The sequence below is a fragment of the Schistocerca piceifrons genome, chromosome 2 (genome assembly GCF_021461385.2).
Source record: "Schistocerca piceifrons isolate TAMUIC-IGC-003096 chromosome 2, iqSchPice1.1, whole genome shotgun sequence".
Classification (NCBI taxonomy): Eukaryota; Metazoa; Arthropoda; class Insecta; order Orthoptera; family Acrididae; genus Schistocerca; species Schistocerca piceifrons.
In genome coordinates this window covers 239,269,492-239,285,549 of record NC_060139.1, presented here as the reverse complement: position 1 = coordinate 239,285,549, position 16,058 = coordinate 239,269,492, and the positions used below count along the sequence as shown (strand labels likewise).

Genomic DNA, 16,058 nt, shown 5'->3' with positions numbered 1-16,058 from the left:
TCAGATTCTACACAGAATTTGTGGCTGAGTTAGCCTCCCTTTTAACTATAATCGATCGTAGATCCCTAGAACAGAAACCATGCCCAGTTCTTCGGGGAAAAAAGCACAAGTCACACCCTTCTGCAAGAAGGTTAGAAGAAGTGATTCACAAAAGTATCATCCTATACCCTTGACATTGATTTGTTGTACAATCTTAGAACATATTCTTAGTCCAAACATAATGAGGTATCTCGAACAGAATGACCTCCTCCGTGCCAACCAGCATGGATTCTCAAAACATTAGAATCCTGTGAAACTCAACTCAGTTTCTCGTATGACATTCTGAAGGTTTTGGATCAGGGCAGATAACAGAATTTCTTGATTTCCAAAAAGCATTTGACTCAGTACCACATCTGTGCTTATTATCAAAAGTACAATCATATGGGGTATCAAGTAAAATTTGTGACTAGATTGAGGTCTTTGGACTTGTTATCTTGGATGGACAGTCACCGTCAGATGTAGCAGTAACTTCAGGTGTGCCCCAGGGATGTGTGTTTCAATCCTGCTGTTCATGTTGTATGTTAATGACACTGCAGACATGATTGATAGTAACCTGAGACTTTTGCACATGATGCCGTTATCTTTCATGAAGTACTATCTGAAAAAATTTGCATAAATATTCAGCCACATCTTGATAAGATTTCAAAATGGTGCAGAGATCGGCAGCTTGCTTTAAATGTTCAGGAATGTAAAATTGTGCAGTTCACAAAACGAAAAAAATGTAGTATCCTATGACCGTCATGTTGATGAGTCACTGTTGGAATTGGGCAAGTCGTGCAAATACCTGGGTGTAACACATTGTAGGGATATGAAGTGGAATGATCACATAGGCTCAGTCATGGGTAAAGCAGATGGTAGACTTTGGCTCATTAGTAGAATACTGGGGAAGTGCAATCAGTTTGCAAAGGAGACTGCTTACAATTCACTTGTGCAACCGATTCTAGAATGTTGCTCAAGTGTGTGGGACCCTTACCAAATGGGACTAACAGGATAGTGAACAGTACAGAGAGGGGCACAAGTTTGTTTAACCTATGGGAGAGTGTCACAGAGATACTAGAGGGACTGAAATGGCAGACTCTTGAGGACAGACGTAAATGATCCTGTTAAAGTCTATTAACAAAGGTCCAAGAACTGGCTTTAAATGGTTCTAGGGATATACTAAGACTCCCTCCGCCCCCCCCTCGACTCCCCCATATATTGGTCACATACGGATACCAAGGATAAGATTAGAATAATTGCTGCACATGCAGAGGCATTCAGACAATCATTCTGGATTGGGAAGAAACCAAAACCAACCTAATTCCAACATTGAACCCTGCCTCTTCCAGTTCATACCACCATCCAACTGTGATCCTCCCACCTAACCACCTGCTGGTCACCTACCAGGAATTCCTTATTTCCAACTTAGCATCATCATCCTTTCAGTAGAACAAAGAATAGCCATACACAACATCAAAACAAATGACAACCTAATCATCCTACCCGCAGACAAAGGTTCCAGGACTGTTATGTATTGCAGTGACTACCTGGCAGAAGGCCTGTGCCAATTGTCTGACCGCTGCACATATAAACTATGCCAGAGTGATGCCACCCCTGCAGTCCAACACAAACTTCAGACCCTGCTTAAAGCCTTTAGGACCTTCCCAGAACATCTCCACTGAATCCCTTTCTCTCCTCACCCCGATGACACCCCACACTCCCGCCTTTTGCATACTCCCCAAAATCCAGAAACCCAGCAATCCTGGATGCCCCATTGTGGCTGGTTATTGTGCCTCCACTGAAAGAATTTCGGTACTCATTGACCAACACCTCCAACCAGTAGCCTGTAATCTACCCTCCCACATCAAACACCTTACTAGCTTGCTTCTAGCCCACAACTACTTCTCACTTTGAAGGGTAGGTATATAAACAAATCTGCAGCACCCTCGTGTGTCAACCTTTATTGTGGGCCATCTAGAGGAGACTTTCCCAGCCTCCCAAAACACCAGACACCTAGTCTGGTTCAGGTTCATCGATGATATCTTAATTATCTGGACCCATAACCAAGACACGGTATGTTTGTTCCTTCGCAACCTCTACATCTTCTCTCCCATCTACTTCACATGGTCCTTCTCAACCCATTGTGCTACCTTCCTAAATGTTTATTTCCTCCTCTATGATGGCTCTGTCCTCAACTCTGTCGACATTAAACCCACCAATAGTTCCTGCATTTTGACAAGTGTCACCCCTTTCACACCAAAAAATCCCTCCCATATAGCCTGGCTACCCGGAGGTGGCATATCTGCAGTGACAAAAACTCCCGTGCTCAGTATGTTGATGGTCTCACCAAGGCCTTCACAGAGAGTCACTATCCTCCAGACCTAGTCCGCAAACAGATCTCCCACGCCATTTCCTCTCACAGCCCCATTCCTTCCACCACCCCCAAAATCCAGCCACAAAGGAATGTTCCCTTCATCACTCAGTACCACACCGGCCTGGAACAATTGAGCCATATCCTTCGCCAGGCCTTTGATTACCTGTCATCGTGCCTTGAAATGAGGAGCATCCTACCTGAGACAATTCCAACCCCCGCCTAATGTGGTGGTCTGTCACCCACCCAACCTCCCCAATATCCTAGTCCATCCCTATGCCACTCCCAATCCCACCCACTTGCCACAAGTATCATATCCCTGTGGAAGACCCAGGTGAAAAACCTGTCCAAGCCACCCAAGCAGCACTTCCTATTCCATTCCTGTCATAGATTTAGCCTACCCCATCAGGAGCCAGGCCACCTGTGAAAGCAGCCATGTCATTTTCCAGCTCTGCTGCAGTCATTGCACAGCTTTTTATATTGGTATGACTACCAATCAGCTGTCCACCAGGAGAAAAGGCCACTGCCAGACTGTGGACAAGAGCAAAGTAGACCACTCTGTGGCACAACATGCAGCTGAACATAACACACTTGATTTCAATGGCTGCTTCACTACCCAAGCCATCTAGATCCTTCCCTCCACCACCAGCTTTCCTGAACTGCACAGCTGGGAGTTATTCTCACAACACATTCTCCGTTCCTGTAATTATCCTGGGCTCAACATACAGTAACATACAGTAACATACTGTCCTCACACTCTCCACCCAACAGTTTCCACCCCATGTCCTATCATCTCGTCCCCATTCTTGTCTCCCACTTGGTTATTTGCAGTCCGCTGCCAACACATCCTCCTGTTTTTTCTCCGCTCCCTTACTTTTTGTTCCTTTCCCCCCCACCTCCGTGCTCCACGTCTTGGTGCTATGCGTGTCGGCAGTCTAGTCCCTGCAAACTCCACCTGACAGCGTACATCTCTCTCCCCACCTGTACACTACTATCCCTTTTCTGTCCCCTCCATATTCATATTGCTGCTTAGATCCTAGATGATATTGCATTCTGGCCCAAGATGCTGGAGTTGGCACTGTGTGTGTGTGTGTGTGTGTGTGTGTGTGTGTGTGTGTGTGTGTGTGTGTGTGTTTACTGATGAAAGCTATGGCTGACAGTTACACACACCAAAAAAGTTTTGCATCGCCCCAGCTCCCAGAACTCTTGGAGATAGACGTTGAGTGTGGACATTGTATCACAGACACAGTCCCTTTTGACTGTTTAGAGATGTCACTAAACCCACCCAAAGATGTAAACAACCACGCATGAGCAGCGCCTATTAGATGGAGGGGGTTCGACAGCCAATCAGTTCCAGTCATTGCACCAGGAAGGAGGTTGTAGTTCAACCATGCCTGGATGGTCAATACCACAGTTCGATCGTGTCCACATTCTTACTTTGTGCCAGGAAGGGCTGTCAACAAGGGAAAAGTCCAGGCTTCTGAGAGTGAACGAAAGGGATATTGTTCGGACATGGAGGAGATACAGAGACAGGAGCTATCAATGACATGCTTTGCTAAGGTTCCCAAGGGCTACTAGTGCAGTGGATGATTGCTACCTACAGATTATGGCGTGGAGCAACCCTGACAGCAATGCCACCATGTTTGATAAGTCTTTTCGTGCAACCACAGGATGTCATGTTATGACTCAAACTGTGCCCAGTAAGCTACATCATGCTCAACTTCAATCCCGACGTCCATCTTTGCAACCACAACACATGCAGCGCTGTGCAGATGCGCCTAACAACATGCAGAATGGATCGATCAGGATTGGCATCAAGTTCTCTTCACCGATGAGTGCATGAGTGCCACATATGCTTCCAACCAATCATTGGAGATGTGTTTGGAGGCAACCCGGTCAGGCTGAATGTCTTAGACACACTCTTCAGTGAGTGCAGCAATTTGGAGGTTCCCTGATGTTTTGGGGTGGCATTATGTGGGGCCGACGTAGGCTGCTGGTGCTCATGGAAGATGCCGTAATGGCTGTATGATACGTGAATGCCATCCTCCGACTGATAGTGCAGTTGGCAGCATATGTCAAAGCATTCGTCTTCATGGACAATAATTCACACCCACATCGTGCACATCTTGTGAATGACTTTCTTCAGGATAATGACATCGCTCGACTAGAGTGGCCAGCATGTTCTCCAGACATGAACCATATTGAACATGCCTGGGATAGATTGAAAAGGGCTGTTTATGGACGACGTGACCCACCAACCACTCTGAGGGATCTACGCCGAATTGCCGTTGAGGAGTGGGACAATCTGGACCAACAGTGCCTTGATGAACTTGTGAATAGTATGCTATGACAAATACAGGCCTGCGTCAATGCAAGAGGATGTGCTACTGGGTGTAGAGGCACTGGTATATGCAGCAGTCTGGACCACCACCTCTGAAGGTCTCGCTGTATGGTGGTACAACATGGAATGTGTGGTTTTCATGAGCAATAAAAAGGGTGGAAATGATGTTTATGTTGATCTCTATTCCAATTTCCTGTACAGGTTCCCGGAACGCTCGGTACTGAGGTGTTGCAAAACTTTTTTTGATGTGTGTATATGCGAGTGTCTTTTAATCGTGCCTGTCTGCAACTTTGATGTGTCTTCTTTACAGTAAACTGCCATCTATCTTTTCCTACATTGTTGATATTCCTGCCTGGATTTTCTATGGTTTGAAAAACAAAATCCAAACATTTTTGCGTCTTCCTGAAATGCCATGTGTGGTTTATTCCCCTCCCTAAAGGAAAGAAATTTGCGGGAATCATTTTTTATTTGACTGTGAAGCGTTCCTTAAAACTGTCTTGGGAACATTCTTGTAGAACTCTTAGAGGTTACAGGTAGGTGGTACTCTGAATGATGTCAGTCATCAGCATTCGCTATCATTGGTTGGATTCAAATATCCTTTCGGTGCTTTGAACAGGTGTGAAGTTATTACTTTCTTAAAACTTTCAGAATGACCCTCACAACAGTATGTTTTGTAGGATAAAAAATGTGCAGAAGAGCATCTTTTTTGCATACTGTTGTCACTGGCTCGTAAGTACTGTTAATACATAGTGTTTACCTTGACTCGTACAATAAATCAGCAGTATGACAGTGATCCAACTGCTAAGCTGCGCAGATTAACCTCATTTCTTTTTGCTTGTGTGAATAGCAAAATATGTTCTGAATGTGTGTATCTTCGATAAAGTGGGAGCTAAACTGATAATTGCATAACTAATATAGATGTTACCATAGATTTCTTTGAGATAATATATTTATTGTCTGTTCCATTATGTTTTAGGTTAAAGTCCAGGCTGATGCACCACATGGCGTGAGTTGGGATTCAAAGAAACATACAGGATATGTAGGTCTTAAAAATCAGGGTGCCACGTGCTACATGAACTCTCTTCTGCAGACACTGTATTTTACAAACCAACTAAGGAAGGTAGGTGGATCATTGAACTCTTAAACATAATTATTGATGCTACTCTTACTTTGTCATTGGAAGCAGTGTCCGTTTTAGTTGGCATACACAGATAAATGTTGGCTTTAGGTTGTTTCCTTTCAAGATTTGTGTGTAAAATGCTCTGCAGATGGAGACAAATGATGTGTTATTCAGAACTGATATTTCAGTTGACATTACTATATTGTCTTTGGTGCAGCTTTGACAGGTAAGTGGTCTACCCTTCTCTCTCTCTCTCTCTCTCTCTCTCTCTCTCTCTCTCTCTCTCTCCCCGTGTGCGTGGGGGGGGGGGGGGGTGCAGAGTGGAAGAGTGTACAGAATAATGATTAAATCTTGCTACAAATATACCAACTATTAGGTACACTGAAGTGAAAAAGGACTACAAGAAACTGGCTACTAAAATCTAAATCTACATCCATACTCCGCAAGCCACCTGACGGTGTGTGGCGGAGGGTACCTTGAGTACCTCTATCGGTTTTCCCTTCTATACCAGTCTCATATTGTTCGTGGAAAGGAGGATTGTCGGTATGCCTCTGTGTGGGCTCTAATCTCAGAAATCAACAGAAATGATGCTATTTGTGACCGAGAATTAATACTGGTGAACCATTTGTCAAGGGATATCTTAGGAATATGCTCTCTCTCCACAACTTCATGATCTAAATTGGAATTCCAGCAGAGTAAGTTGTCAAGGAAAGGAGGATTGTCGGTATGCCTCTGTGTGGGCTCTAATCTCAGAAATCAACAGAAACGATGCTATTTGTGACCGAGAATTAATACTGGTGAACCATTTGTCAAGGGATATCTTAGGAATATGCTCTCTCTCCACAACTTCATGATCTAAATTGGAATTCCAGCAGAGTAAGTTGTCAAGGCTGTAGAAATATTTTTGTTGACTCTTCTGAAAGTTCATCTGGGCAAAGTGGAGTAAGATGTATGAAGAGTTCTACCTAAAGTAAAACTTTCCAACAACAAGTAGATATAATAACTGTTAGTGAATACTATATATATCACAAGTTGAAAGATGATATGTCAAGTGAGAACATAAGAAGATTGAAAAATATTCTTTTAACAGAGTCTATTATAGACAGTTCTACCACCAAAAGCTTCGTAGACTTTACTCTTGTATTATACAGGATAAATAGAGTTTTATGAAGATGCAGTTATGAGGAAAGTATTCACCTAACATGTCACCAATTTTGCTCAACCTTCACACGCTTTTACTACATAATCAGGTGTAACAAATGCTGCTCTTGTATGATGCACTTCTCAAACATTTTTGAGAAATTACTGTTCAACGTTTTAAAAGTCCGTTGAATACCATTTGTGATTGGCAGCCATCAAGCAGTGGTGGTAGTGCAACTGCCTAAGGAAGGAGACTAGACATCTGCACATCTTGTATTTGAATCTTGTTAGACTACAACAATTAACGTTTGTTTTCATGGAAACAATAATAATAACACTATTAATAATTATAATGGTAATGTGCCAGTCCACAAATCCAAAGACTTCTGTTTCAATACCCAGTCAGTGCTAGGAGTTTTTACCTGTATCTCATCAGTTCTTTCACTTCCAGCAATGTTAGTGGCTGTGAAAAATGTCGAGTTGCCCCGTGGTTCAGAGTCTGTGAAACTGGAAATTTCCTATACCTGACTAGGTAAGCCAGTTCAAGCATTAAGGGAAGGCAACAGCAAGCCACCTCCATTAGGGCTGTGCATAGTAAACCACTGTGCTGTTCAAACCAACCTACATATTGATATTGTAAAAAAAATGTTGTCCATTGTAGGCAGTAAAATTTATAATTTATTTGCTGCGCTGGTGGTCAGTTTTGGCTTTGTAATAATTTTCAAGCCCCTACAAGACATACCAACTGTGGAAGAATAAGGCACATAACTCGGAAGGGCAATCTAAAATCTTTAAAATATAATAAATGGCAGTCATTGATGTGACATAAAATAATGTCTATACTCTGTTCATCATAAGAATAAACGTGATGTTAACATTACGCCATGTATTCTTCCGTGTTTGCTTGTATCTCATTGGATTTCATTTCATGTGGAGCAGAAGCCAAGTTGTGACTAGTACAGTCAAGTATGATAATTGGGATACGTTTTATGCTGTGTTACATGCACATAGACTGAGCAATAATGTATGGGACAACAGCTTTACCAGCACATTAAACTTGGACAGCACTGGCCAAACAGGGGTCCATCTAGCCTGCAATGATGTGGGCAGTTGCAGTTCAGAATTACAGAGAGATGGGCAATGAAGCAATATTACTTCGAATGTCTTTTAATTTTTAAAGAAAATGAAATAATATTCCGCAAAACCCCAGCTCTACTGTATGCTTCTTAGGTGACCATACGGAAAGTCTCAAACATCAAATGCTCTCGTTCTCTCCTGACATAGTTTTCAAATTACAAACAAGAGTGATGAAAATTCCCAACTTACACACATGGTAATTTTTCTTAGTAAGCCCTGTGTGATGAAAAAGCGTACTGCAGGGATTTCACTGTGCTGTTGAATACTGAAGCCACCGAAGGTATTAATTATAGTCAGTCGTCTAGTAATCTCATAGCTCCTTCCTTATCCAAATCCGAGAAATACATTTCAGTACTGTAACTGTCATCTGCTACATTGATAAGGAGTTGATCAACAACAGAATCCACGAAGCCACCCAGGCGCCACATTTTCTGCTCTTCTTTTGATGTTGTGTCTTTCTATATCCCGCCAACATTTGTCAATGTCGTGTGAAACAGCTGTGTGTGTTAGTTCTAGTACTCTGGCAGCTTAACAGTCTTGTTGTTTCTTTGTTATTTCTCGGGCCAAATCCCTCAACTTGGCTCCAGATCAATTCTGTTGGGTTCATATTGTAGTGGTACAGTGCCAAATGTAGCATTTGTATGGTGTGCTCAGTGCTGTGAAAATGAATGTTTTTCAGGTTTTTACAACATATACTTACATTTGTGGTATAAAACAATGGACATAGTCCAAAAGAGTATTCAGTTTTTCATTTTTGCCTTAAAAAATTAAATAATGTTTTCTTAGTTTAAGCAACCTTTATTAACAGTATTTCATAAAATATCGATAATTGAGTACTTATATTTGAAATGAAAACAGGAATTACGTGTGCAGTATGTAATTAAAAACAAGAGTACGTGCATTATTCATAAAAATGATGATGAATGTTACTATTACGAGATGTAGGTAATTCAGATTGATCGGAGGAAAAAAAAAAGTTGACTTGGACAAGACTTGAACCAGCGAATTATTCAGTGCATTGGGATACGAAACTATTACTCTACCGATTCCGCTATACACGAATTTGCACCTGTGCCTCAACTGTACGTAATAAAATTGCTTGGAAAACTTAAAAGCTGATTATCTCTGTAAATTTATAACCAACATTAAGAACAACCTATTTCTCGGGCATTTTTTTAACCATGTTCCATATGCGTGTTTCACTACGGAACAGGAATGAGCCTCAGCCATTTTCATACTGTGTATTAACAGTGCAACAATCAGAGCACAACAGTGCAGAGGCTGTGACTATACACGCTTTTTGAAATAAAAACTACACAACTAAACTGTGATTAAGGAAAACATTGATGGCTGCTAATACATTTGAATATCTTAGTTTCATTTAAGGTAACTTAGTAAAAATACGAGGTGTGGCTAGAAAAAAACCGGACTAGTACTGGTGAAACAATAAAACGAATGCAATAAGGCTGAAAGTCGCGTGGCCTGTCACGTGACTCTCGCTCCGCCTACTGCTAGAGTTTCATCTGCCTCCTGCACTCAGTCTGCCCGTGGCGTCTGTTTTAAGTAGTTGATGTTTTGTCTGTGCGTCGGAAAATGTTGAGTGTACAGAAAGAACAGTGTGTTAACATCAAATTTTGTTTCAAACTATGAAAATCTGCAAGTGAAACGTTTGTAATGTTAAAAGTGTATGGCGATGATTGTTTATCGCGAACACAAGTGTTTGAGTGGTTTAAACGATTTAAAGATGGCCGCGAAGACACCAGTGATGACACTCGCACTGGCAGACCATTGTCAGCAAAAACTGATGCAAACATTGAAAAAATCGGTAAACTTGTTCCTTGTTAACTCAGACACTGCTCTGATTGTTAAACGGCGATCTTGTTGAACAAGTTTACAGATTTTTTTCAATGTTTGCATCAGTTTTTGCTGACAATGGTCTGCCTGTGCGAGTGTCATCACTGGTGTCTTTGCGGCCATCTTTAAATCGTTTAAACCACTCAAACACTTGTGTTCGCGATAAACAATCATCGCCGTACACTTGTTGTAACATTACAAACGTTTCACTTGCAGATTTTCATAGTTTGAAACAAAATTTGATGTTAACACGCTGTTCTTTCTGTACACTCAACATTTTCAGACGCACAGACAAAATGTCAACTACTTAAAACAGACGCCACGGGCAGACTGAGTGCAGGAGGCAGATGAAACTCGAGCAGTAGGCGGAGCGAGAGTCACGTGACAGGCCACGCGACTTTCAGCCTTATTGCATTCGTTTTATTGTTTCACCAGTACTAGTCCGGTTTTTTTCTAGCCACACCTCGTATATCTAATACATAAGTAGAACCTAGTTCTGAGAGTGCACCACCACCATTGTATGCGTGCTACGGTTTCTGACCAATCGTTGCGTTTCTGTTTATTCACATCAGGTTTATTCTTACGATGACCGGAATATAGTACTTACATACGTAGTCACTATGCACCATGTCATATTGGACATGACATGCAAATTAATCAGCCCACCTGTGGAACCAAATACCAGTATTTTCTTATTCTGTATCACGTATGAACAGAGGTTGTGAAATACATGTAAGAGCCTTGTATATTAGAGCTTGATGACAAGCTTAACAATTATTCACTGAAAAGTCGCCTTATATATTCTGAAATCTCAACTTATACTCTCGTTACACTAATGTGCAGATTACATTGACTTAGCAAATATCATGGGATAGTGGGGCACAGGTGGCATGTGGCATATGTGTTGTTTGCTCACCACACTCCCCCCAAGGTGGCTGCAGTTGTGTAGGAGACCTTCTGAGCAACGGTTACGCAAATGATTTGTGAAACATGCATCGTCGTTGTCAGGTGACGCCGTTTGAACGCGGTATGGTGGTCAGTGCCTGATGGATGGGAATTTCGATTTCGGCAGTGGTGCAGGAATTTGACTTCATAGTCAACTCTGTCCATAGTGTATTGTGAGTGGTTGAATGAGGGTGTCAGTCCACAACAGATGAACTACTGACTGTTCAACCACCCTTGATGAGTGTGACCGGTGACATCTGGGTCGGATTGTCAGTAGTGATAGGACAACAGTGCAACAAATCATGGCTCAATTCAACACAGGACATGCTGTACACGTCTTCCAGTGGACTCTCTGTAGGAACATGGGTTTTGTGGTGTTAGAGAGCTGGTCCCTGCATGGGGGTACCACTGTTAACCCAATGTCATTAGGTATGTCGCGTTGCACTTGTCGCCAGTCACCAGAGATGGACACTAGAACAATGACATAATGTGATATGGTTGGATGAATCAAGATTCATGCTGATGGAAGGCATTGTATGTGGCATGACCACATGAATCTGTTGATCCCACCTGCCAAGTTGATTTAGTCAAAGGCGATGGTGTCTGTTATGGTCTGTGGTGCATTTTCATGGTCCTCTGGTTGTTCTGCAATGGACTTTGAATGGTATGCAGTATGTTGAGCTGTTCGGGGATCATTTCCACACTTTTTTGCGTTCAGATATTCTGACAGTTCTGAATTGTTTCAAGATGATGATGTGCCATCGCATCACTCCCACGTTGCCTGGGAATGGTTCCAGGAACATGCAGGGCAGGTCCAAAGACTGAAATGGCTAACCCAGAGCCCAGATTCGTACCTCATCAAGCATATCTGGGATTTCATGGAACACAGGCTCTGCGCTATGGATCCTGCACCCATGAACAGACCAGAATTGGCTGCCACACTGCAAATAGTCTAGTGTTAGCTGCTTCCAGAGGAGTACCAATGATACATAGTTCACTGGCACACAGAATAATGGTAATTAAACATTACATTTCTAAGATACATGGTACATAAAATTAGTTACATTGTCACAGCATTATAAACCTAATGTCAAGAATGAGAACTGTACCTATATGTAGTGAGAAGACCATAATATATGTACAAATGTTTTTTGGAATACTGATAGGGACATTTCCCATTTCCAAGGATGACATATGTAATCAGTGCATAGCTGTCTTTTAAACTGCACATAAGCATCAAACAAGAAAAGGAGGAAATGGAAATAAAGAGGGAGTGGATGTTACCATAGTTACAAAGTTGTATCAGAATAGTCCTATAGCAGGAACATCCACTGAGTTTTATAATAATGATGAAATAATTGCATACTCAAAATTCGTTTGAATTATCAGTGTAGAAAATTACAAGAGTAAAACCTGTAACTGAAGGTTATTATATACGTCAGTATAGTAAACACCTAGAATGTCATGGATTCAGCTTCAGGAATTAGAAATGGTTAATCTTATTATTGATGCATTCCTTGCCATCCATGTAGCATTAATTGCATAGTTATAGCTAAGTAAACCAACAACGTAAATGTTAATAGTATTTTACATGAAGAGTGTGGAATCTTAAGTAAAATCTTCATTTACATGAGTTACCACAGTCTCACAGAATAACAGGTAACAGTAAGTGCACTGTGGTGTTGTAAAACATGAAAGCCACTTATCTATATGGCTAATAAATTGGCCACAGAAGGAGTGTGTCCATTATCACAAATACAATAGACAACTTTTAATACTACATTCCAGCACTTATTAGCAGGGATTGTCAGTGACAAGTTATAGCTAAAATATAATTAATAACAAATACACAGCCATAATCTTGCTTACGTTGTGAGTAAAACAGTCTCATACATGAGTGTTTGACCTAAGGGCTGAGTACTGGCCTGTCTGACTGGTTAGCCTGCTTAGTTTACAATAATGTGCAAACGATATCCCCCTTGTGGGCATGACAATGACTTTATTCGTTCGCAGTGTAGTCCAAGACAAGACTTGTGAGAAAATGAATAAGACTCTTGTCGACTGGTTACTAAGGACCATGAACAATGTCAGAACTCAATGTAGAGTCAACATGAACTTATAAATTCCTATATACTAACTGTAAACAGCATGAAGTGAATAGACAAAACACAGCACTCGTGGCGGCCAGTGTGGAACTAATTGATGGTGTGAAATTGAACACTCGTGGAATGACACATGTGAAACACTTCTGCATTACACTGTACAGAACTGCTGACCTTGGTTGCTATAAGTGTAACATTGCAGGGTACAAAGAATAGACGGTAAATGTGATTACTCACAGACATTAAAAATGTTTCGATTGTAAATACAAATACATACAGATCTGTTTTATTCATAATGTAAGCAAGGTTATGATCATATGTTTGTTGTTAATTATACAAGTGTGTGCTGGAAAGTCTCGTCTCTGAGTTTTGTATGTGAAAACTCTTAAAACTTTTTAAAATAAATTAACATGATTAACATCCATACTATTCATGTCTACATATGTACTTCTCAACATGGTCACCCTGGTGATGCACTTTTCTCCCAGCAAGAGACCAATTTGTTGATACTGCTGTTGTAGAGTGTTTGGCTTTGTTGATGGAGCCACCACCTCACCTCTGCATGCACCAGTTCATCACTACCAAAGTGAAGTCCTCAAAGGTGTTTTTTTTTTTTAATTTTGGGAACAGGTGAAAATCAGATGGGGCTAAGTCAGGACTGTATAGGAGATGATCGATGATCAATGACGGTGAACCCAAGGCATCAGATTGTTGCAGATGTCGAAGCGCACATGTGTGACCTGAAGCAGTGTGTGCTCAGTGTTGGGAAAAACTCCTCGAATTTGTGGCTTTCAGTTTTCTGAACTGTTTACTATGTATCAACATAGTAATATTACACTGTACTCATAACAAAGGACTTGCTTTTCCTGTGCCATAATTTATTCTTCAGCTTGTTTATTGCGCATTCATGGTTAGAAAACCACAGTGCACATAAACATGTGAGAGAGATTGCAGGTGATGGATTTTTTATATCGAGGTTTTTTGTAGATTCCATACCCTTCAAGTAACATATTTATATTATTGGCTTATTTAGCTACTACAGTTTAACTGTTACATGGGTTGTAATGTGAGAAAGCACCTATGATAAGATTACTAATTTCTTGTTACCGAGTTCACCTAGCTCTGCTGAATCCACACACTCTAGGTGATTATAACAATGAGATGTGTATAATAACCTTCAGTTACAGGTGTTACTCTTGCAATTGTTCTATGTTGAGAACTCAGATGATTTTGTATATGCAATTATTTCCTTGTTATTATACAACACAGCTAATGTTCCTAGTGTTAGAATTATTCTTATGAGATTCTGTAACCAGTGTTAAATTTGTTATAGCTTGGGCATGTAACAGTGGTAATATCCACACCCTACTTATTCCCATTTCCTCCCTTTCTAATGTAATGTGTATTAGACTTGTAAAACCTTGACATGCACTGATTACATACCATATTTACCCGATTATAAGATGACTTTTTCCCCAAATTCTTCATTTGAAGCCGGCCGCTGTGGCAGAGTGGTTCTAGGCGCTTCAGTCTGGAGCAGCGCGACCGCTACAGTCACAGGTTCGAATCCTGCCTCAGGCAAGAATGTGTTTGATGTCCTTAGGTTAGTTAGGTTTAAGTAGTTCTGAGTTCTAGGGGACTGATGACCTCGGATGTTAAGTCCCATAGTGCTCAGAGCAATTTGAACCATTTTCTTCATTTGAAAAATATGAGATCATATGTTCGCAGATTAAACAGTTGCTTCTGATATCAACATTCTTACAATGTTTAGTGGAATAATATAGGGGTTGTCTTACATTTACGGATGAAGCTTTGGCTATTGAGGTTTTGTACAAATTTATTTTGAAGAATTGTGAAGGGTAACGGGTTAGTAAATGATACTTCTGTTCACAAAGCCTCCAGATTCCCCAGTACGCCGAAGTGCTTGATACAGTATCAATTTTGCTCGATCAATCACGTGACGTTTGATGCGTGGTGCTAGTGCAACAGATACACAAGAAACTATGAACTAGCTACTACAGCAGTCTACTGCTCTGCTTAAAAATTTGACAATATTGTGAAACCAGGAGGAAATAGCATTAAACTGTGTAAAATTAACAAACTTTCGTTGTATTTGAACAGGTTTGCAAACCAGTACTTAATTTGGTTATGGGAAACTAATGATTTGCAAAATAGCTTTCGAATTAGAAACTTGGTTGCTGTTCGCATCATATAATGTCACTAGCTTTTAATCAAATTTAGACCAAGATGGTGATGTTCAGATGAAACAATGAAAATTAATCCAGAATTAATGACAAATGAAACAAATTACATTAAACCGACTACAATGGTTAGTGCGAAAATAAATTCAGTGGAAAGACCCATTATGGGGTGGTACCAACAGACGTCACTAGATTGCGGGATGAGCTACAGTTCAAGAACTGGACTGAATCGTGATGGAAATCTTTCACTTACATGTTAGTTGCTGCATATGAAATGCACCATAGATGTTGCTGTCTGTGTTCCACTGCTGCTCAAGCACAGCTCTAGAGGCGGCCTGGAGGGGGAACAGTGACACCAGCTTGTCTGAGTGACTAAGTGTGGGGAGGGGACTGGTGAGCGGGCAGCAAGATTTTGTCTTGCTGCCGACTGGGAATCTGTACTGTGTGTTTTGGCTTTTTATGAACATCTACCACGTTTAAACTGCAGTTTGCCTGAATCCATTGTACTCGGTGTAGAACTGACTTCAAAATTAGACAGATATTCAGCATTAGTGTACATTTGTGCAGGAAATGATAAAAGTTTAGATTGGGACCAATGGCTTACAAATGTTTCCTGCACCAGCGTCATTGATGCTCACCGTAAGGTATGATGGGAATGGTATGGCATGTGTCAGCTGCTTGTTCTACACAGCCAGTGAGAGAGTGGCAGGCAGATGATATGTTTTTTAGCAAAAACAGAAACATTTTCGTGTCAGTATAGAAGCAAAGTCGGCTGTGTGTCCAGGAAAAAAATAAGAAATTGCAACATATTGGGAAAAAGGCCAGATAT

At 41.1% G+C, this 16,058-nt stretch overlaps 1 protein-coding gene across 1 annotated transcript in view; it reads left to right on the top strand.

The window, feature by feature from the left end:
- LOC124777877 (ubiquitin carboxyl-terminal hydrolase 7) overlaps positions 1–16,058 on the top strand; it is a 224,165-nt gene that overhangs the window by 16,471 nt on the left and 191,636 nt on the right. The window contains exon 6 of the mRNA XM_047253417.1: positions 5,707–5,850. Coding sequence (XP_047109373.1) covers positions 5,707–5,850 — 144 coding nt within the window. The remainder of the gene's footprint in view (positions 1–5,706; positions 5,851–16,058) is intronic.